General features: G+C 41.0%; 1 protein-coding gene across 1 annotated transcript in view; it reads left to right on the top strand.

Annotated features, from left to right (window-relative positions):
* LOC108880895 (dystrophin-like) overlaps positions 1 to 23,950 on the top strand; it is a 169,394-nt gene that overhangs the window by 9,995 nt on the left and 135,449 nt on the right. Inside the window, 20 exon segments of the mRNA XM_018672611.2 lie at positions 7,971 to 8,032; positions 9,211 to 9,303; positions 10,523 to 10,600; positions 12,174 to 12,266; positions 12,944 to 13,116; positions 13,935 to 14,050; positions 14,732 to 14,898; positions 18,393 to 18,623; positions 20,027 to 20,208; positions 20,908 to 21,058; positions 21,473 to 21,592; positions 21,945 to 21,968; positions 21,970 to 22,047; positions 22,504 to 22,611; positions 22,859 to 23,038; positions 23,339 to 23,428; positions 23,430 to 23,503; positions 23,597 to 23,720; positions 23,827 to 23,844; positions 23,846 to 23,915. Coding sequence (XP_018528127.1) covers positions 7,971 to 8,032; positions 9,211 to 9,303; positions 10,523 to 10,600; positions 12,174 to 12,266; positions 12,944 to 13,116; positions 13,935 to 14,050; positions 14,732 to 14,898; positions 18,393 to 18,623; positions 20,027 to 20,208; positions 20,908 to 21,058; positions 21,473 to 21,592; positions 21,945 to 21,968; positions 21,970 to 22,047; positions 22,504 to 22,611; positions 22,859 to 23,038; positions 23,339 to 23,428; positions 23,430 to 23,503; positions 23,597 to 23,720; positions 23,827 to 23,844; positions 23,846 to 23,915 — 2,232 coding nt within the window.

Raw genomic sequence — 23,950 nt, forward strand, 5'->3', positions numbered from 1 at the left:
CGTGAATCTTAAGCATCTCTAATGTATGTTGTTTGTATGTGTTGCTGCATCCATTGAAACTTTTTGCATGTATCAGGTTATGTTTTAATAATAGAACAGGCAGGAGGCAAAAATCCTTATTGTTTCACTTTTTGTTTATGTTTTTGCATCTAAGGAGTCTTCTCCAGTTTTTATCAAAGTACAGGCTGTATTCTCTATATGATGTTACTGCTCACACATCAGTCACTGATTTCAGTGGCAATTTTCTAACTTCATTTTAAAAATAATAAAAATAAAAACATAGAAGTGAAGTTGATGTGATTTTTGCTGGAGTCTATAGAGAACAAGTATGTTCCCTTACATTTGGAGGGTATGATTTGTAGGCTCTCTCTCTCTCTCTCTCTCTCCCTCTCCTCTCCCTCTCTCACACTCATCTCACTCTCTCCTCTCTCTCTCACACACACACACACACACACACACACACCTGACATCACTCTTTAGTAAAACCTTACCACTTGCTAATTTTATCTTCCTCATTTTTACAAACAAATTGCTGTAGCTATTTCTTTTAACATGTTTTTGCTCTCATCTAAGCTCTTTTGGGTTAGGGTTAGGGTGAAAGTGTAATATGATATCTTGGTGGTTTGATCAGATGAGGGCGGGCATGTCTTGTGTCCCAAACTTTGAGTTGGGTAGATTTCCAGCAAACGTAGATCAGAAAGTTAATGCCTTCACCCCACCACATTGCACCCACTGTCATCCTGTGTTGTGTCTGTTAGTGCGCTGATCTTTGCCTGATATGCTCTTCTTTGTTTCTCTTTGTTCCACCTTGTGACAGCATTTGCGTTCTGTCCTGTTGCACACAGGGATGGTGCAGAACAGTGTTTATCTGTGTTCATCCCCTATCCCACGATGCATTATGACTCCCCACCCCTGGCTTGCCCTGTCCTGTTCTGCTCTGCCCCCAATCTGTTTCCCTTTCATTGGCAGTGTCCCTCTTTCCCTCCCCACTCTCTCTCTCTGCTGCTGCTGCATTCTTCTGATCTTTTCCTCCCTCTCTGGTCAAGGAGCAACAGAGGCAGAGGAGAGAGGAGGAGAGAGAAGCAGGAATGTCTAATTCAGTTTTGTGCTGCTGATACTCTTGGACTATCTCTTCCACCCCTGTTTTTGCTTTTGCTGCTTCTTTGGTTTGAGATTGTGCCAGCCTACAGTAAAAAATGGCAGGGTGTGGGCTCAAACTCAGAGGTAAGAAGTTTGACAGGTGTGTGTGTGACACATGGCTTGGTGGCAGCTAGGTGTGCCACAGGTGGTGCAGTGAGGTGCAGTTTGACTCTGACGGCAGATGCTGGTGACAATTGCTTTGTATCTTCATTGTTCTTCCAAAGTCTGATCAAGGTGTGTGTAAGCTTTATGAAACAAGGTATTATTTTGTTAAGTGCACTGTCATTTCTTTAGCTTAAGTATTTGTTATTTGGCAAATGCACCAAATATCCTACGGGATTTACCAAAGTTCAGATATACTATATATTGTTAATGAAGCTTCAGGGCTTTTTAAATTGGTTTTTAGATGGAAAAAAGAGCAAACCTCCTGTAGATTCAAATTGTTCAGTTGTTTAGTAGTTGTTTATGAGCAGGCGCACAAAAATGCGAGCTCTGTCTGTCTTCAACTTTAAATCCAAAAACACGTTCTTCTTTCAGTAAGCAAAGCCAATAATGAGATAGAGTTCTTTCAGTTAATAGCATCATGGTATGGTAACAATGTGACTTTAAACACATGTAATGCTAAACGATGGTTTGATTGGATCCTGAGAAATTAGTGTGTGTGTCCAGATGGAGATGAAACTGGTCAGATTCACTTATATTTACTTCACAGTTTTATCTTCCCTCTCTTTTCCCTCTCTTTTCTCTCCCCACACATCTTACAAGCTGCAGCAGTGATTTACAGTTTGCTTGTCATATTTCTGGTTTGTGAAGTGACCTGGCTTGCCACGCTGACTTCACTGAATTCCAACACCCCCTTGGCTCACCTTTTTTATTCAACCCTAATTTCACCAACGCACGCACCTACATACATCACAGGGGTTGTTTTTCAAACTGTTAAGTGGGGATATGGGCTAATCTTTCTGGACGTTAGGATTGTTTTCCTTACAAATTCCCAGATCTTGGCAAGGGAAGAGTGTCAACAAGGCTGTGCTGGCTGGGACAAGCTTAGACAAGTGACCACTGGAGGGAGGAGGGAGGAATGCATGGGAAATTATAGGAATTCTATGCATTCCTCTCAACCTACAGAGTCAAAATAATGCACATCTCTGGCAACAAACCATGAATAGGATTGAGTTCCATGTGCACTTTTTTGTGTAGGTATGCGAGGAAAGTAGAAAGTTTGTCGTAGGTTGAGTGACATACAATGGTTGCCTTGAAAGCCTATCAGTGTGATCTAGTCTGTATGTGTATGTGTGTGTATATGTGTGTGTGTGTATGTGTGTGTGTCCTGTGTGAGGATTAGTGCCCTCCAACAGGCTGTGGGTGGTGCTGTACTGAAAGACAAGACAGCCAACAGCTGAGCCTCCTTCCAGACAGCCATCAAGGTGAAGTTCACCCTGGGACACTTATTTTATGAGCGTGGCTTCTTGAGAGTTGTTTCATTGCCAAGCCTAGAGCTAGCCTTAATGCTTCATCAACAATGACCTGAGAAAAGCACACACTTTACATTCAGTGGCATTAAAATAAGGTTATTTTTGGTGAGTTTTAGACACACATCCCAGTTGGTCCATCCCAATTAAACTTTAACTTACTTCAGCTGGTAGTGGAGCTAAATGTATGGTTGTCATGTTAATTGTTCATTCAGTGACCACACATGCATTGGGCAAAAGCTAAGTCTTAACTGTTAAAGGTGATTGCTGCTCAGCAGTGCAGCTAAACTTTGTAAATATCTCTATTTGTCTAGGCTCTGAGCTCTCCTGTTTACTGTGTGATGCTGCCGTGGAAACCCTGATGGTTTGTTTGATTTTCACCTCAGTGACTCCCACACAGGCTCTCTCCACCTGTGAGATAGAGGGGGACATACTGGGAGACCACGGGCTGTATATTTTATGTGTCTGCTCTGTGTTCTCGGCTGGCTACTTTGAGGAACATGTGTGTTTCTGTGATTTTTTTTCTTGCCCAGTTATGTCATGTTATGAGGTTTGTTTGCAGTTCATTTTTCTCAATTTCCTCAGCACTGTTAACTCTTGGTTATGTAATGTTGGTCAACACTGGGTCAAGGAAATTGGAGCAGTCAGGCAGTTTGATAAATCATGGACATATTTCAGAAGAATAATAAGCTCATATCTGAATTTATTTTTGGGGGGGTTTTGGAGAATTTATTGCCTTAGATTTTGCATTCATTCATCTTTTTGACTGAAGCTCTTGTGTTAGCAGAAAGCTCTACAAACAGACATGTGAACAGAAATTTGTGAGGTCACGGAAAGACTTTTGCCATGTACGTTTTTGGAAAAGTAAGACAATTTGTAATTTTGTCAGGAAGGGAACCCTGTGGACAACTTGACACACAACACTGTGGTCTTCATGCTGTGGTGTGAGTATGCACGCGTGTTCATACTGCATATTGGCAACATGTGTGTGCTCACTCAGCTGTGAGAAGATACCAGTGGGATTCCTCTTCCTGATGTAATCACTGCTTCCTGTTTGGCTGTCGCGGAAGAGAAAGATTTGTTTCTCAGCACATTGACTGTACATGACTCTGCTTTGACTGTGCAATGTGTTATCCCTCTGTTCATGCTAACGTGTGTGAGTGTGTCTGAATATGATGACTGATTATTTGACAGGGGCTGAATATTTGTTCTGCAAACAAATGAGCTTGTGACTCTTGCCTCACTTTGTGGTGCAGTTTGTTCATTTCTACTCACTGGGCTGATAGGATATATTTATCATATGACCAAGTGACCCATAAAGACTGTTTTCCAGTAAAAGCTTGCCAGTATTAACAGACTTTTGCTGATTGTCTTGAATAGGCTCAGGAAAATATTTTGCACAACATTTCTATGTTAACGAATTAAAGGATTCTCTGTATACAGTAAGACGGTGCTTAACTGATTTTCCAGATAACAATCAACACAACTAGAAAGCCAGATTATGTACCTACAAAGGGATCCACCAATATCTCTATTGATACCTTTTGTTAGTATGACTTTACACCAGGCCAAGATGGCACACTCACATGTTTCCGCACCCAGGAATTGCACGCTGTGAAGTCTGTGATCTCTACACTGCAGTGTAATCTTTAAAGCAAAGGATCACAAGACTAGAGTGACAGAACTCACAGCTGAGCTGTGGGAAAACATTGATGTATTTCTCTTTACTTGACACAAGAGATTTTTCAGCTAGATGCTAGTGGAATTCAAACCCATAGGATACATGTGTTGTTGCATTAAAATCTCACCTGCTGTAAGTAGTTAATATTGATTGTAATGATGGATACTTAATTGCTCCCAGCATAACTACATAACTACTACTTACAGGTATTGGACACTAAATACATTTTGTTTGTGACATACTGCACCCTCTTGAGCTCTTGCACAGCTTGAGGCTTTAACACTCAGGTGACACACACCAGGTGCCAGTCATTCAGACTCACATGAAAGACCACAGACCACATTTTACAGCCTGTTTATAAATAAGGTGTGTGCATATGTTTTTTTTTAAAAATCATATAAATGTCAGTATAAGAGCTATGCATGACATACTGTACATCAGTGACTGAAGTACTGTGTGGGCAGATTTAAATAGTCAGTGACAAAGTGGACATGTGTAGTGGTGTATTAATGTTGTATATAGGGGTATTTTTCTCTGCTCACACACAAACGCACCCGTGAACACACTTGCACACACACAGCCCTGCCGCTCCTTTGATCTGTCCAGCAGTAAGACATTCCTGTGCTGTGGTGAGTAGGAGCAGAAGACAGATTGAGGTGGGGGGAGCAGCACGAATGAATCAGGTGCATTGTCTCTGTTAAGGTGGTATGATGGAGATCCCAGGAGACCTGAGCCCACAGGGACCCTCTTCTCAGGGGGCCTCGGAGGCCCTCCACAGGGTGCCGATAAGGCTGTAAGGACAGGAGGCCTCCACATGGAGCTTTTTATAAAAGGAAAATTGATATTCTGTTGAGAGCATACCTGGGCTATATGGCCTGCTCCTTGCGCTCATCAGTTGTTTTCTAAATGTTCTTGCCAGCATTTTTCTCTCCCTCCGGCTACCTCTCTGTATCTTTTTTGGCCCTGCCTCCTTGTTTTTTTTCCAGTTTTTTTTTTTTTTTTGTTATTTGCTCTTGTGGTCTTTTGCCTTGTCTGTCAGGACATGTTTAATCATTCCACCTGTTAAGTTATCCTCTGTGATTGATTGCTGTCAGTTACTGGGCCCCCTCTCACGGCACCTACCCTTTGTCAGTCATGCTCTCGTATTTTTCAACACGATCCCCCCTTTGTCTCCTGCACCCTCCTCTACATCGACTTCTTCATTCATCACCACCTTCAGCTGTCATCTCTTTGTCTTCCTCACCGCTTAAGAAAGAATCCTTAAGGTATTATTGTTGCTGCCTGGGATTTATGTGGAAAAATGGGTCAACATACTCTCAGGAGGGCCTTTTTTTTTTTTTTTTTTTACAGTGTTACGGTTCAAAGCACTTTATAGACAATGGCACAGAGATGAGGATGCAGTGCAAGTATATACCAGCCTAGGCGACTAGTCTCTCCTGCTTTTGGCTCCACCTCAAAATCTCAGCCTTCCATTTGTCTCTCTCCACGCAGATAACACTTCGTAGTTGTTGCACTAGTCCCATATTCTGCTTAAATAACTTTTGTCCATTTCCTGATGTGAATGGCACAGAAAAACTAGAAAAGAAAACATCTAATCAAAGTATGGAAATTTAAATTAAATGGTCTAAATGGAAAATGCAGATCTTCTGCCTTTTCTTTGAGAAAGAATTGAGAGTTTGAGAGTTTTATTTGCATGGCCCAGAGTCACAAATTTCCCTCAAAATCTATACAACATGCATTACCCTCTATCCTTAAACCCTCAATTCGGATAAGGAAAAAGTCACAAAAAGCACCACTCTCCTCCACCACCATTTATCTCATCGCCTCCCCTCTTCACCTCCCTCACCTCCACCTCTGGCCTCCTCCTGCAGTACATTCTTGTTTTTATGCTCCTTCTCACCCTGCCAGTAGCAACGCACACACAACATACACTCCACACACACACACCCCAAAACAAAGAAGCCGACGACTGCTGGGGCTGGTGATCATAACCTTTGACCTTTTGTTCAGTTCATGGTGCTTTACACAGCGGCCAGTTGAATGACAATGGCAGTTTAACGCTCATGCACACACACTCTCGCACCACTTCTCCACCCCTACATTACAGTCGACCTGTCACGGTCACGGTATGTGTTTAGAAGCAGATGTGTGTCTTTTTTGACTCATTCCTTTGGGTACACAAATCTGAGACAGGCTGACAACTTAATGAACTGGTTATTTAGGAGGCTACAGGAAGATTATGAGAAAAAACTTACAATCTACTTAATCGCAACTAAACTTAAACATTTCTTTACTGACACACCTATGAACCTGAGGTGTAGGTGTAGATATCTGTAATGGCAGATATCTAAAATAATGTATTGTTAATGCCATTTTTGTTTGATTGATATTACAGCTTGTGATTTCTTTGTCTCCCTAGATTCAGATTCTAAGCAGAGTCTCTAAGGGTCTGTCCTATTTTATTTAAGTTGATTCTAAGCTTTGTCTTTTGTTTTCTTTTTTATGTTTTTTTCACTTGACTGTTAAGTTGATACGTTGTCAGATAATGATAAAAGTTAACACAAAGCTGCTGCAACTGTATTTGTAAAGCACAAATGCTGCTGCCTTTACATTAAAATGCATTTATTGTGAAGCACTTGCACTAAATTTTGAGCAAACTGCAGTAGCCTGTGCATATAACAATTAGCTAACTGGAACAACTTAATGGTGCTCCACAGAAAATGTTAAAAGTAGTTAATGTGTGTTGCTTACTATCTGAGAAGCTGTAACCAGTACATGTTTTGAATCTGGACTTTGCAAATTGCTTATAAGGCTGATGTGTTGAAATGCCTTTGAATCATTTTGTTGTCACTGAATGTCTGATCATTAAGGGGAATATGGAAACAGATTCGCCTGTCACTGTACACTGTATAGAATGTCTGCAGAATATTTTAGGTCCCTCTGCTCACACAGGTTGTTCCACAAAATCCAATCTTCAGTTATGATTTGTAAAACTTTAATCTAGTCATAGTTATTGAAATAGATAGTTTTTCTCCATATTCTTTTAATTGCAGGACCAAGTTGAGTTAAGTCTTGGGTTTTGTATGAGCTACCCTGATCTATTACAGGAACCAACCATCGCCCAAGCACATCAAAGCAGCTGACCCTCTGCCTCACACACAATGAGGCCTTATTACAGAGCCATATTGGAGAGGATAAAGGAGGAGCAGGGAGGGAAGGAATCAAACGCGAAGAGAATGTGAAATATTTGTACAATTGGATTCAGAGACCAGGGGAACATTATAAATTGGCATGGGTGTGCGTACACGTTCAGATCGTGTTTTTTTTTTTTGTCGGACAATGTGGTGTGTTACCTTTTACTTTTGACACTAAGCACCTTTCAACATTTTGTACACATCATCCAAATACCTACATTTTGTTGCTGTAATTTTCTGATGTTCTCACCGCATTGATTGTGATGCTTTTAAGCGTTGATGCCTCCAGCCACAATTACCATGCACCAGTATGTCAGAGTGATTTTAGGCAGTTTGTTCCTGAAATAAACAAGAGGAAATGGACTTTTAGTGTTAATAATGTTATTTGCTGTCATCATAAGGCTGACTGCACAGACTGCCGATGTCCAATTTTTGATACACCTGTTCACCTCACTGAAAGCCTGTCTTCTTTCTGTTCCGCAGATGAGCATGATGCAGTACAGAAGAAAACGTTTACCAAATGGATAAATGCACAGTTCTCCAAGGTAAAGTAAAACACTGACCAGTCAAACCTTTACTGCACTAATGAAAGCACAGTGAACAATGCAACTGTATTCTGAAAGCCCAAGAAGATAAGTTAATGATTTTACTAAACTAAAGACCTTCATCTACCTGACACTGCAATTTTTTTTAAGTGGGACTGAAGTGTTATGACTACATTACTATGACTGCTATTTCAGGTATTTCAGTAGACAGTTGGTCTATTTCAAATGAAAAACTGTCCCTGGATGTTTGTGCACAAACCTTTTTGTGCTACTCTGAAGAGGGTGATGGGGCTAGCTTTGCTACTATCAGAAGAATAGGCTTTTCTCTGTGTAAATGTTGTTGGATATACTCTGCAGATGATGAGAAATTGCCATATCTCATCTTAATTTGTTTAAACTAAGCACAAAACCTAATTGCAAATGATCAAAACAATGAACTTACACATTATTTTCTTTTAATGCATTTCTCAGTCCATTATTCCACCCAGCAGCAGTTTCTGTCTGTGAGCTAATGGCTTTGTGTGTGTGGTCCTGTTTTTATATTTCATTATTCTCATAAACACACTACTCAGAGAATTATGTTAAATATGTTTGGGTGATTATGCTAACTGGTCTTGTTTAAATATTTGCACCCGGTAGACAGGCCAACAATAATCTCTGGAGCTCTTAAATGCTCTTAGTTTCACTCTGAATCTCCTCTCTGAGCCTATGCTTATGATAGTGATTGTTACAACTTGCCAAACTTTCTCTTCCTCTTTTCTATATTTGTCACATTCTGATTCCTGGCCTGAACAGGATCATAAAAAGTAGTTGCATCATGTTCTGTGTTAATTTTTACTTTTATTAGGGGCATTTACTTTGTTTGAATTTGACAGAGGTCTTGTAACATGTAAGTTTCCTCTCAGTGAGTCTCTGAAAGACCCTGTCAATGTTGAGATATTTGTAAAAATCAACAATTTCTGTGAAATCTGAATAAACTACATGGTTAATGTATTGCTAACATTTAAAATGATATAAACATATCAACATGTAATAATTGATAGGCTTGTTTGTTGATCACTTTCTACATCTGAATTATTGTCTCTGAGCTGCAGCTAGACTCTCCAACTCTGTCCCTGGAGTAGACTACAAATTATTTACAAAACCTAACTTACCACTTACTGTTTTTCTCCTATCAGACTGGGAAGACACCCATCAAAGATATGTTCTGTGACCTGAGGGATGGGAGGAAGCTGCTGGACCTGCTGGAGGGTCTCACTGGCACTGTCCTGGTGAGTTTCTGTGAAAGTTCTAAAACTTTTTGCCAACATTTTTGAGAATGGAATCATCTGACCTTTAAAATTCCTAAGATTTGATCAGCTTCAGTGTTAATTTATCTTATCGATACTTGTGCATTGCAAACAGTCACTGAAGGCTTGGGCACGCTCTCTGAGTTTGTCTTCTTGTGGAACTTGAGCTGTGGCAAAAAAACGTGTTTGATTTGTGAGTGCAACAGGCTGCCTTTGCAGAACATTGATTTTAAGGACGAGCCATGACACCATCAAAACACTTACAGGTTTTTGGCAATGCATATAATGAAATTACAGGAGTGTAGCTGAAGAGTGACTGCTGTATCCCCTCAAGCCAACACAAACACATGCATTACCTCATATGAAATCTATTTTTAAGTCTAATGTAAACATAAGTGCCTCTCAGGGGGCCTCAGCAGATGTTTTGTATCCTGTAATAGAAACAGAAAAATTAAAAGCAAATGCTTTGCAGGCACGTTATATCAATTACAGATTAATAGATCTCACCAAAGATTTGTTTACTGTTTACCTAACAAATACTTTATTAAAGAAAGTTGATTAAAAACACAGAAAATGTCCATCCCTTTGTATATACAGTATTTCCTCAGTGAACAACCATACAACTATGTGCACACATTTTTGTTTTACTGGATATTCCTTTTTTATCAGCATCACCTTTTAAACAGGATATCTGCTTTCTACCACCTGTAGCTGCCAACTGTCGCTGTGCGCGTACATGCAGGCACACACATATACATGCACACTCACACTCTCTGACTGATACCAGAATACTAATTCTATAATTGGGTGCTAATGAGAGACTGAGGTATGTGTAGACTTAAAAAGGATGTGTAGTTGGCAGCTATTCATCCTGCCATTCTTTCCATAAGTTGACCTGTGGGCACTGCTGATAGGGTAATGGGTGTGATGAATGTATGGTGAGAAGCACTCTGCTGCTGAGTGATGGCATACCTTTACTTGGGTTAGCAGTGAATCCTTTCATCCCTTGGAACTGATTGAGAATGTTTGCAAATGAATATCATATCACAGTTTGAAACTCATCTCCTAGAAATTGACAGATTTCTCCATGTATCTCTGATGATTTTATGAGCTGTGAAAGATTTCTATAGCAATATCATTATTGGCTAATGAACACTGAACATGCTGTCAGCTGATTACTGCTGCATTTCCTCTTCCTCAGACCAAAGAGCGAGGCTCCACCAGAGTGCACTCCCTCAACAACATCAACAAAGTACTTCAAGTCCTGCATCAAAATAATGTGAGTACCTGCTGTTGTTTGCTGTTTCGGTGCTATTCTCAACATCAGCTGCTGTTTGGTGGATGCTTTTAGCCAGATCATGCATATCGTTGGTTTTAATCCTTGTGCAGTTAAGGCTTAAGAGTCTGCAGGGTTTTTATTTTAGCCACGCTGCACAGCACAGCATAGCATAGTACTGTCAGAAAGGGGGAACTGTAATTAACAGTAAGAATATCTTGCTGTTGTGTTTTCATGAAGTAAAAACCACAAATGACATTATCAGTGATGTGTACATTTCTAACCAAGGTGGCACTGGCTTGATTGAAACCAGTAACACTTCCTGTAACTATACTGAGCTACATGTTCCCCTGTGGCCTTTTATCTCAGTGTGTCAGTTTGTCCACATTGTGTTCTGTATTTTTCTTTGTCTGTCTGCCTCCCTCGCTCTCTCGCTCCCTCATCCCTCCTCCTCTGTGCACAATGGTTGGTCTTAACGCCTTGACCTTAGCAGTGGGAGATAAGGGGCAGGGCATGCTCATGGGAAGTAGCAGAGGCTTAAGTTTGCATGCTGGGTTTCCCTCCTGTAAGAGCCAAAAACTGTCAGCTGGCAGTGAGGACCCGGATTCCCATGAGCTTCTAAAGTCTGCTGACTGGAGAAAATGAAATTAAGAGCTTAGAAGTTTATTTCAAATAAATAGATACCATAAAAACACTTGATGTTTCTAATTAAAATATAAAAAACACATTGATCATTGAAATGTGATGTCATGCTCCAGCTGAACTACTTAACTTTCCTGTGAACATTTCATGTCTGAAGCTGTATCTGAAGAGCAGTGGTTGCCACAGCATTGAACAATGTCTTACTTAAAATGCTTAAATTCAAAAAACAAAGTAACGTTTTTGGCTTTAGTTTGGCCAAGGTGGTTAAAAACCTAATGGATGGCACATAATAAAATGTGTCACGCTTTTCCACTGTCAAACGCAATGAGCAGGACAATCATCGATCGTCGTCTGCAATCATGCCGAGTGCTGCTGGATGATTCTTGTTGCTTCAAAAGCTTTTTCGGGAAAATTTGCACACAGATGCAGTAGTGTTATATACTGTATATGTGAACTTTTGTGTGTGCGAGAGACAGACTGACACAGAAAGAAAGAGAGAGAGGTGGAATGAAGCTGATTGAGAGTAGAGATAGGTCAGAGGTCAACTCTGCTGTATCCACAGAGGTCACTTCATAGTTTAGTCAGACACTTGACCTCATGTTCCACTCTGTGCCTCAGTCCTCTCCAAAATATTTATATGTAATCATACCACACTTGGCCTCACCTCATATAATTAGTGTCTGACGAGCCTGCAGAAATACCTTATTGGTAGCACTGGAAGGTTGCAGTTAGGTTGGTATAATCCACTGTATGATCAAAATGCATGGTTCAGAAGTTTTTAGCTGTGACAGTGTGGACAATCGTTAAGATTTGAGGTATTATTACTTGCCCAGCTGCATATTGAAAGACGTGGAAGAAAGGCTAAATAACTTTGTACTGTTGCTCATATTATCAATGATTTTTAACGGTCTCATTGTCTGCCCCCATATTTCAGGTTGATCTGGTAAACATAGGAGGGTCAGATATTGTGGATGGGAACCACAAACTGACCTTAGGCCTCATCTGGAGTATTATCCTTCACTGGCAGGTGAGCACACATACACAGACATGCACATGTGCTATTTCTTCCACCCACATCCTACACACACACACACACACACACACACACACACACACACACACACACACAAAGAGTCATTAATGTTTGCTCAGCGACCTCACTGATGTTCCCAAGGGATCAAAAATACTGATGATGGAAAGTCGCTATAGATGTGCACACATGCGTACATGTAAACATGCTTATCATCCACTGCTTTGTGTGTTTTACCTGTTGAAATTTCAAACAGCCATTCAAAGAAAACAGTTAATCAAGAGGTTTTATAAGAAAGGTTTGTGCATTGCCAGGTCAATTTTTTCATTAGTACTAGTTTATATTAACATTCACACTCTTGTCATTGTGTGAATGGATTTTATTTATGTGTGTTGTTATGCATGCTAGAAATGCTGTCATTACCATAGCAAACCTGCTGTATTTTCATATAACCACAGAGCACTGAAGTGGTGGAGATTAATCGTTATCTTCTCGCATCATTTCTTACCACCATACACAATCTGATATATACTACTAATGTTCCATTTATGAAAAACTACATTATGTGAATCCCATTAAGGAAATGGAATCAAAATGTGAAGGTGTGCAGGTTTTTACTCTTGTTTATTCACCCATATTAATTTCTGTTTTTCCATGTGCACGTGTTTGTGTAGGTAAAAGACATCATGAAGGACATCATGTCCAACCTGCAGCAGACCAACAGTGAGAAAATCTTACTGAGTTGGGTTCGCCAGTGCACCCGCTCATACCCAGAAGTCAATGTGCTCAACTTTACCACCAGCTGGGCTGATGGCCTGGCACTCAACGGCATCCTTCACCACTTCAGGTGAGACTATGGGGGTACTGGAGCAAGAAATGTTCAATGTGCAATGTGAAATTTAGTGACATTACTGCCTGAGATGAGTCTTGACACTGCAATTTGACCTACACCCTTTGACTCTAAATGTCGATTATACTGAGCACAGACTTAGACCTTCAAATGCTGTCAAAAACCAAGGCCTGGAATTAGTGTGTAGGAATCTTTCTGTGTGTGTGTGTATGTGCGGGTTAAAGTGAGTGTGAGAGGGTGTGGGAGATTGCGAGGATATCCAGGCTGTGTAAGTGGCGTAAGGTCAGGTTGACAGGTCACCGCCTGCCGGGTCTGTGTACACTGCTTGACTCGCTCTGTTTACACCTGCCGTGTCACTGTTTGCACATGCTCACTGTGTGTGTGTGTGTGTATGCTGTTGTGTATGAAAGAGAGAAGAGGAGTGTCAGGGGCGTTTCCTCCCCCTTTCTGTAACCCCTTGTCCTTACTAGTGACCTACACACACACACACACACACACACACAGAGGCCTGTGAACTGTGAGAAAGGCCAGTGTTGGTTTAGACCTGGGCCAGGGTTTAGGTGGATCACTGAACACACACATTCCACACCCAACTGGCCTCAACACAAGTCCCCTATGTACTACTCTGGGAAGAGTCTCATCTGTATGCAGATATGTACATATATATCCCTGGCACTTTGAGAAACACATACAGCTGAGTACAAAATAAGTGTGTCTTAGTGGTTTATGAATGATTTGATATGACTTCAATTTTGGAGACCTTCGACTGTCTCCATGTTGCTGCTCTCATTACCACTGTTTTCTCTTTTTTTCAGACCAAATGCATTCAAATGGGATCAGGTGGTCAGACTGAGCCCTGTGGAAAGACTGGACCACGCCTTCACTGTAGCAAAAGACCAGCTGGCTATTGAGAGGCTACTGGATCCTGAAGGTATTGACACACTGAGTCATTTTGAACACTATCCCATACTGTACACACAGGTACTTATTTGGACAAGAATAATTGTAGAAACATGAAAATGACAGTTGGTTCCAAAAGAAGACGCATCAACTACCTTTTAAAGTAGTCTCAAAATGAAAATTGGATATGGAATGACTTTTTTACTGTCAGAATTCCCACATATTAAAACACAATCCATGTTCACGAAGGCTACCTTAATGTCCCGCCAGCAGTTGGATAAACTTACTGTGGAGCAAATAACTTAGTGTTGTCTTTGGCTGAAGTTTTGTAAGAAACTGTGTTTGCTCAGAATGTTTTCTTAGTTCATGTAGCACCTGTAGTTGCTCAGTGTGCACGTACTTGAGCTTTCTAAATTCAGACACTTCTTGTTATGTCATGACCGAGGGGCAGTCACACCTGATCTGTGCCAAAGCCAGGTTTAATCAGCGCAACTTGCCTCAACCTGCCTCTTTTGCTCCCCATATAATCTCCTCCTGTCACCCTTAACTGCAATCTCACTCCATGTGCCATGCTGCTCTTCTGCTCATGCAATTTTCACCTCTTTATCCCCCTCACTCTCTCCCCCCTTTGCTTCTCATGGTTAATTTGTATCTCTGATCTTTCCGCCCTACATCCATCTCCCTCCCACATTCTTGTCCCCCTCTCTCTCAGATGTTGCAGTGCAGTTACCAGATAAGAAGTCCATCATCATGTATGTGACATCGCTGTTTGCGGTGCTGCCCAAAGATGTGAGCATGGAGGCTATCCGAGAAGTGGAGACCCTGCCACGCAAATTCAAAGCAGAGGCTGAGGACTCGGGTCCAGGCCTCAGTGCTCAGGTAAAATGTACAGTACAATGTGTTACAGCTATTACCTTGAGTAATTCAGCAGAATACAAAAATAGACTTTAATTTTAGGACCGAGTGAGTTGGACATGTGGGTCCAGGCCAAAGGGAGAGTCTACATATTATTCTCACAGCCTTTAAAACCACTCACACAAAAGGTGCTTGCTGAAGTCCATGGCTACATCTGTTTTTCTAAGAATTCAAGGTGTTCTTTTATGTGCCAACTTGAAAAAATCCACAGCTGGTAATCAGCAATGTAGGCAGAAGCACATCAGGTCCAAACTTCAGGAATTAAATACTGGAACTGAAAAGTACAAAAAGTGTGTTTTTAAAAATAAATTACTTTGGAACCAGATGCAATTCAGAGCCAGTTATTTATATCCAAACCAAGGTAAAGATTTAGTATATTTTTCAGTACAGTGGGGAGAACGTAGCATGCATTTTCTTTCCATTTACTTGAAAAGACTTTAGTACTTAACAGCTGTTCATAAGCCATGCTTGTTGCCGTAGAAATTAAGACATATTTATAGTTTGTAAAACAATTTGTTCAATTTGTTAAAACAAGTTGCTTCTAAATTTGAAGAAGGACTACACTTTAGTGTCTTGTGGTCTTTTTACTTAAAGACTATACATTTGCTATTTCAGTGATGCTAGCCATATGCTATATGAGCTGGGCTAACCTCACTAGCTTGATTTTGGGGTTAATCAGTGATTTGGAAAAAAGCCAAACCACCAAACAAACCTAAAGGACAAGCCAAAGGTGTTGCAGGATGTTTTAGTAATGTTTCCTGACATAAAAAAACATTTACATGAAATGGAAGAAATACATTAAGCCAATAGCATACTTTTATGTTTATGTTTTTTTTCTTGATTATCCCAAGTAGAATATTTATCTGCAAAACAACCTAAGCAAACATACAAGCACCTCAGCCACTTTTAAAACATCTGAAAAGCTGGGGTCGCAAAAACCCATAACTTTCTCAACCTTTGTTGCTGAATTGTATTTCTGATAACATACAAGTTTAAAGGCCACCGACCCTGTTATCTGCAAGCATAAGGAATATTGCAAAGTGTCTCATTGTGTGTTGCCAGATAGAATGAGTCACTCCCACTCTGAAAAAGCCATCTCCCTCATTCTCTCCAGCACTGCTCATGAAAAGCACAGCAGGCGCAGGCAAATAGGGAGCAGAGCCATGACTCACCACTCTGACATTAGCCAACAGACCGAACTGCATGCTGCTGGAAACACAGAGCTGTAAAGGGATGGAAGGAAATGAGGGAATAAATTGATGAGAATGGGAGTGTGTGCAGAGGGTTGACAGGGAAGGTTATTTGAGCATAAAAGATGTCTGTATGCTGGTGGGTGAGTGGCTTTAGTGTGTAACTGACATACATGTACTCTGGACATTTCAGGGGCAGCTTGATTCATATGGACTGCCCTGCTGTTTCACTAACTTGTGATTGTAATCTAGGCACAACTGTGCTTTATCCTGATCATATTTTTTACATATATTTCATATTAACTCCAAAGTCAGGAAAAAAATCTACTTACCTTGATCAAAATGATTCGAATTTATTGCACATACTTTTGGCCACATGTATTACATAGATTTTCACCCCCTCCCAACCCACTGTGCTCTTTCCTTTCAATCGGATACAGCCCTGGGGCAGTTCGTTTTAGAGGTTTTTAGTCAGAAGTCAGAAAATCCCTAAACCACCTCTTAAGTTTTTATTGTCCATGGGCAAATACTTCACACGCCCTGGAACGAGTGCTGGAAAAGTCTTTTTAAATAGTGCTCTGATTGGTCCAACACAGGGTTTACTTTCCTGGCATGCTTCCTCTCCCCATAGGAAGGGATGCTTAATGCTGAAACTGAGTGGAGGAAAAATAAAGGCTCTTTGTTTCTGATGCCTGTTTTCAAGTTTTACATTCATAATATTGGTTCATAACATTGCATAGGTGTTTTAAAGGTTGATAATGAGAGTTTTCAATATTCATGACAACTTTAGTTTGAGATGTAATGACGTGTTATCGCATTGCTATCTCTCAGGTTAGACTATCACTGATGATAAGAGCACTGGCGTATGCATGGTGATATATTACATGCTCCAGAATCACAGCTGCAAAAGTGATGAATGCAGGGACTGAGTTGAGCAAATCATCTGGTGATAATAAAATGTTCTGTTGAGCCAGACCACAGCTATTTTACAGCCATTCAAGTCAATAAATAGACCAAGGCTGCAGTTTTCTCTCTCACCCGCTCTCTCTCTCTCTCTCTCCTCTCTCTCTCTCTCTCTCTCTCTCCCCCCATGCCTTTCTTTCTCTCCCTGGTGCTCAGTCTCTGCCAGCCTACACTGTCTACATAAGGACTTACAGTATTTCTGTGACTTGTTCCAAAATATCCAAAAGGTCATCAAATATGTTCAGCAGGTGACCTTTCCTGATTTTGCTCCACAGACATTACTGCTGTGTAATTTCAGCCTGGAAAACAAAGGTCCATTTGACTTGTTACTGTACTAGGTCCTACACACACCCATTAGCATTTCTATCATCTTTGACTTGGCATGGCTGCCACTGCAGAGATTGTATCTCCTGCTCATTTCAGCTCCAGACAGATTTGTTGAGCTCTGTCAAGCCTTTTCCTACATTTCCTTCACAAAATGGAAACCTGGAATAGCTCAGTGCTGTTGTCTACAAAAGACATCACATACCCATGTGGTGTTTAACAGCATGGTTTTTAATGGGACTCATAACAGATTTTGTTGAAAGTATATCTTAATTGCCTGTTTCATGGTGGTTGGATTTAGAAAAGCATGGTCAGGTTGTTTAAGGAAGTTGCTGATGAAGGAAACTGCACTAACAAGATGACTGTCGCTGCACAGGAGGGTTATCTCTGCATGTATACCTAGACTGTTGTGCAATTTTGAATTCCATAGTATGAAGTATGAGGTGGAGAGATGCGACTCGGCTTTGTCTCACTTCATTGAAACACACAATTCCCTGTTCTCTTTAAAGCAACCATTTCCTGTTCTCAAGTTTATTTTTTACTTCCTCCCTTTTGAGATAGTACCATCTCTCTGAGTACAATTTACCACTTGTTTACTTACTGTATTCTAACGATTGATGCACATCCATATTTTTTTTTTTTTTTTTTTTTTACTGCACAGTCTCTGCTCCAGATGTTCTGATGTTGTTCTATTTACTTGCCTATGTCACAATATTCATAGATGAATAGAGTACCATGTTCATCTAACTGAACTTTCAGTTGTCTGACTTGCAACATATTAATAATGAAGCTATGTTTTTTTTCATTTTAAGAATATATATTACTATATTACATGAAATAAAACTACATTCCTACTGTTCCTTGATATCTAAATGTTAAGCTAATATTTTACTTCTAATAAGTAATGATCACACAAGATTTAAACACAGTGTCTATAATTTGGTCACCCTGCACCTTCATCCCCTGCCTCATCTATCTCAGAGTGCACAGATGGAGGAAGCGGGCAGCAGCCCCAGACCCGAGACCCCCAGCACCATGACAGAGACAGAGGGGGAGATGGAGGGCAGCCTGCTGGAGGTGGACCTGGATAGCTACCAGACTACACTGGAGGAAGTACTGACCTGGCTGCTGTCAGCTGAGGATGCCCTGCAGATTCAGGACGAGGTGTCGGATGATGTGGAAGAAGTCAAAGACCAGTTTCACACACACGAGGTAGGAGGAGACCTGTTAGCTGACGTAGGTCATGCAGAGATGCAAGCATGTGAGCACATGTATACAGAGGTACAAAAAACTGTGCTGTTTTTCCTGTAAACATGGACAAAATGATAAATTGTATGGTGCTTCTCAAAGGTTAGTAGATAAAAAGTCTGTAACTGTCTAAAATACTTCATTATTCAATAACTTTTTCCTGAATGAGTAAATATTATATATCAGTTTGAAATGAGACGTTATATTGAGATACCAAACTTTTACAATGTTATACTTATGACACAGATGTTATTTGTCTGACTTCTCCACCAGTTTTTTGTCCTAGAACTGTCACTCTCCATGTTTGAGACGACAATAGTACTCCACAGATAGAGGCCTCCCACAACAGTACATGCTCCGTACATGTTGGGAATGCCAGGAATTCTGCTTACAACACTGGTGCATAGCACCCCGTGGTGCCCTGGCCCAGAACTCACTTGGTTGCTTGAGAAGGCGTAGTTGCAGGGTCTGTGTCTGTGCATGTGTGTAAAGGGGCTTTGGTTGAATTCCCTTGGCTGAAATGTGAATATTTGTCTAATATCTGGAATCCAGGTCAAAGCAGAAAACTGGTAGTGAGACCGAGTGCAACAAGATCCAAAGCCTCTTTAACAGCCAGGGTTTTCAGGAGGTCTAAAAAAAATCAATCCAGTTTGTTTTGGCCTTGTTGTTCACGCACTTACTCCAGCTCCTCCAGCAAAGCCTCATCAAAAACAATGTGCTCAGAGGTGCAGTCAAAAATGTTTACTCATCCAAAGAGCTCACGGGAAACAGACAATAACCCAAATCACTGGCCCTCATACTGCTCACTACAAGAACCAGTAAAAAGCAGCCCCTCTAAGGAGTAAAGAAGCGACCAGATTCCTTCAAATTCACTCTTTTATTTCATCTTGAAGCATTTTTCTCTCCTCCTCTGTTGTGTAATTGGCCTCAGTTGGCCCTTCAGTTAGTGCTTACAGGCTCGTCTGAGTGTTGCTACAGCAACACTCACTAATACAAGGGTGCAGAGGTGATGCCCAGTACTTCTGCAGGGTGTTCTTAAGTTTTATACCAAGTGAAGTTAGAGGGTGGGGAGAGAAACATATCCAGATGTTAGTATGTAGGTGCCAAGTGCCAGCATGGAGCCCCAGATTATATAAGCAATGTTTGGCCTGGGAGTTGGATTGAATCTGGGTAATATTTAAGGGTATGTGGTTAGACACTGTCTCCCTTAATGTAACTTATTTTTCTTTAAATTGTTTATCATCCCATTTTTTCTTTTGTCTCTAGCACACAGCTTATTAGGGCAGACCAACACTTCCAAACTGTTTTAGAGTCAGAGATTTGCTATCAGTTTTTATCGTAACTATTTGCTCCTTTTCCCCTTTAAGGCCTTTATGATGGAGCTGACAGCACACCAGAGCAGCGTGGGTAATGTACTCCAAGCTGGTAACCAACTGATTGCTCAGGGAAACCTGACAGAGGAGGAAGAGGATGAAATTCGGGAGCAGATGAGCCTCCTCAACTCCCGCTGGGAGAGCCTCCGAGTGGCCAGCATGGACCGCCAGGCCAGGTAGATACACACATATATATACCTAGCTTAGTCCTGTAGTGGTATTGCAATATCTTTTGCTGTTTATTTGCAAATGGCAAATATTAACTGTTGATTTTTGTTAAAAACAAGTGTCTTCTTAAGAAAAAGAAAGCTTACAACTTGAACATTTTTAAACATTTCTTTACAGTGTAGTGTGCAGGGCCATCACATCATGAGCCACAAATTATCCAGTGGAGGTCTTTTTTTTTCTCTCAGTGTCACTGTTCGACCTGACATGTTTATGAGTTTCTCCTGTGAAGAATGTGCAAGGCTGAAAGTTGTATGAAGGTGACACTTGATAAGCCTCAAGCCTTCCAAGGCTCAACAAGTCTGATGCTCAATGTTATTAAGGTTTATGATGCCTCAGACACACACACACACACACACACACACACACACACACACACACACACACACACACACACACACACAAGCACACAGAAGCACACAGAAGCACACATGCATTCACACAGTTGTTCGTAAATTGTATTCATGATGTCCACAAGATCAATTGTTGTGCTTGTGTGTGTCATGACTCATTGCCTGTGGAGTCTGTACACAGCATTGTCAAACAATGCTCCAGTGTCTGTGCAACAATCAGGCGGTCATTTCCTTTCTACATCTATACATGCACTTCACTGTATCTGTGTCTTTACTTGCACCTTTTTTTCTCTCCAGGCTTCATGAAGTCCTGATGGATCTTCAGCAGCAGCAGTTACAGCAGCTTTCTGATTGGCTGACGCAGACTGAAGAGCGAATCAGAAGGATAGAGACAGAACCGGCAGCTAAAGACCTGGAGGTCTACAAAGAGCAGATAGAGCAGCACAAAGTAAATACACCCATTGAAATATTTTCCGTCTTGCATGAATCTAGTCATTGAAGAATGGGGAATTGATTTAACATGGACAGCATCAAGCAGACTATTAACACAAGAATTTCCCTCATGGGATCAATAAAGTACATCTATCTATCTATCTAAAAAAATCATGGTCTCTGCGTGCTTGTTTCCAAATTGTTGCTTTTCATGTTTATCCAAGTTGGATTCAAATTATTCAATTAAAGTGATTGTCACAGCATTTCTGCACTGCCCTTGGCCTGAAACAGACAAGTCTTGTGATCACGTTGCCACATGTGATTCTGCAGTTTCATGAGTACTAACTGTCTCCATAGTGTCACCATAAAGCTGAGTGTTACAGGTAATATGTAACCTGTTGCTGAATCTACCATGTGCATTTCCGTTCAGGAGCTTCAGAACGACCTGGAGGCAGAACAGGTGAAGGTCAACTCCCTGACACACATGGTGGTCGTGGTGGATGAGAACAGTGGTGAGAGTGCCACTGCTGCCCTGGAGGAGCAACTACAAGTAAGTTGTCAGCCTGATAACCTTTGTAAATTTGTTTGGCTAATACTCTTTGTCAGTTCAAGGAGGAGAGTCTTCTTCCAGTGCATGCAGTACATTCTCTGTGCCTTTTAATTCCCTTTTAGCATGCTACAATTTTGCAATATGTGTTTTTACAGAAATTACAGTATCTTACTCAGCTTTTTGTTGTCTGAACTTTATTTAGAAAGGTTGGCAGTGTGCTATAGCTGACATTAGTTTTATATAGATTTTGTGCCTGTACATAGTTTCTCTATGTCTATGAGCTCTGGTGTAAAGGAGACCTTTACCAGACCTTTGCTGCTTTCATTCGTATTTGTCTTTATCTTGCATTCAGTCACTGGGTGAGCGGTGGGCAGCCTGTGTGTCGCTGGACGGAGGAGAGGTGGCACAAGCTGCAGGAAGTCTTTATGGTATGGCAGCAGCTTCTGTCAGACCAGGTAGGACTGTCTTAAAGACACACAAAGTCACATACATGATACATTCATGATACATTTCCTCTACCTTCTAAATAATCGATCAATTCTAATGAACCAGTTCAGTGACATTTAATCTTCAAAACAGCTTGACTGCTCTAAGAAAGGAGAGACTGAATTCAGCATACTCTGACCCCCACTCCATGAAACAGAAAAGTTTACAAAAGTTCTTTCAGTGTAAAGTGAACCTTTTGGTCTTTCAGATCCACTGAACAAAAACATTTGAAATCGAATCCGTATGTTATTCAATCTGTATTCCTTACATAACCCTGAACACACTGTTATTTGAGTTGGAATTGCATCTTGTTTTTGAATTTAGCATTTGACCTGATTGCTGAACTCAAACTGAACACCAAGACTTTGTTTTGTAATGTTTACTTAGTAATCGAAATAAATGCTGTTTTCCCACCTCTCCGACAGAGCTTGTTTAGAGCGTGGTTGGCAGAAAAAGAGGAGGCTTTGAGTGAAGTACAGACCAGCAACTTCAAGGACCCAAGTGAAATGAATACTAATGTGCGCCGATTAGCAGTAAGTAGAGTGCCAACTCTTAGCAGTTACTGTGCTGTTATAATTGTAGTATTTACTCTGAAATATGAAATGTTGTAAATATTGGTTGCTAATGTAGTGAATATCTACAGCTTCTTTACTGAAAAGGAAACTGAACAAAGTTGAACTCTTTCCTAGACAGTTCAACACCAGCTGCAGCAGATAGTTAAACAACGTCTGTTAATTTGTGAACTTTCAATGTTTATTTTTCTGTCATTCAATCCCCTAGATTTTAAAAGAAGACATGGAAAAGAAGAGGAGGACTCTGGACCAGCTGTCTGATGCAGGACAGGACGTGATAGCACTACTGCGGAGCTCTGAGGCGGGAGCCAAGATAGAAACAGACACAGAAGAGCTGGCACATAGATGGGACAACCTGGTGCAGAAGCTGGAGGATTGCTCCTTCCAGGTGTGTGTTCCAGGGGTTTCATTGTCCTGTTGACTGTGAATAAAAATGGTGACTGTGGCAAAGACACCTGAGCTGATTAAAATACAGTGATACCAGCTGTGGCAATTCAGTGATGTTCCAAACATGGACATGGTTGTTGAGCCTGACAAATAGGTAATGACTAGTTGGACAAACTAGAACAGTAGGGTACCTGTAGTTTCACAAGAAAGTGCTTTGTCATCATATCTTATTTGTTTATGGCTTTGTAACTGTGGTTGCTTTGCTGTTAGTCCTATTCTCATACTCTAAATCACTGCTAAGGTAATGGAAGCTGTGACAGATGCTGGGATGACTCCGATGGAAGAACAAGACGTCGTGGATACAGCTGTTTTGGCTGCAGCTGCTTCGATTCCCTGACCAGGAGTTGGCCCCACCCGCTCCCCCTAAGAAACGACTGGTGGAGACCGATGCAGAAGTTAGACGAATGTAGGAACTGGGACACACATGAACAAACTATACCTACTATACTAACACATGCAAACACACATCAATGCGCATGTTGTGTTCTTTGTTCTGTAGGTTTGAAAATAAGCTTTCTGACCTCCTGAGCTGGATTAAAATGTGGAAGACATCCGCTCAGGCATTGGCCTCCGCACACCCCGAGACTACACCCGATGTACCAGACCTGCAGGAGAAACTAAGGGTAAACTTGCTGAAGATACAGCCCAAGAACAAACAATTTTAACCTAAAGTTAGAGCTTTTGCTTTTAAAAATCATGCCTTAACCATGCATTGACCAATCACCTCAGGGTTTGGAGTTGGACCTTCACAGCAAAGGAAGCTACAGTTATTCAAGTGATCCAGGAAGGACGGGACTTGATGGACCAGTTGGAGAGAGGTATGTAGGAAAGAGGAGAATGTCCTTGCTCATTG

This window comes from Lates calcarifer, linkage group LG7_1 (assembly GCF_001640805.2).
Source record: "Lates calcarifer isolate ASB-BC8 linkage group LG7_1, TLL_Latcal_v3, whole genome shotgun sequence".
Classification (NCBI taxonomy): domain Eukaryota; kingdom Metazoa; phylum Chordata; class Actinopteri; family Centropomidae; genus Lates; species Lates calcarifer.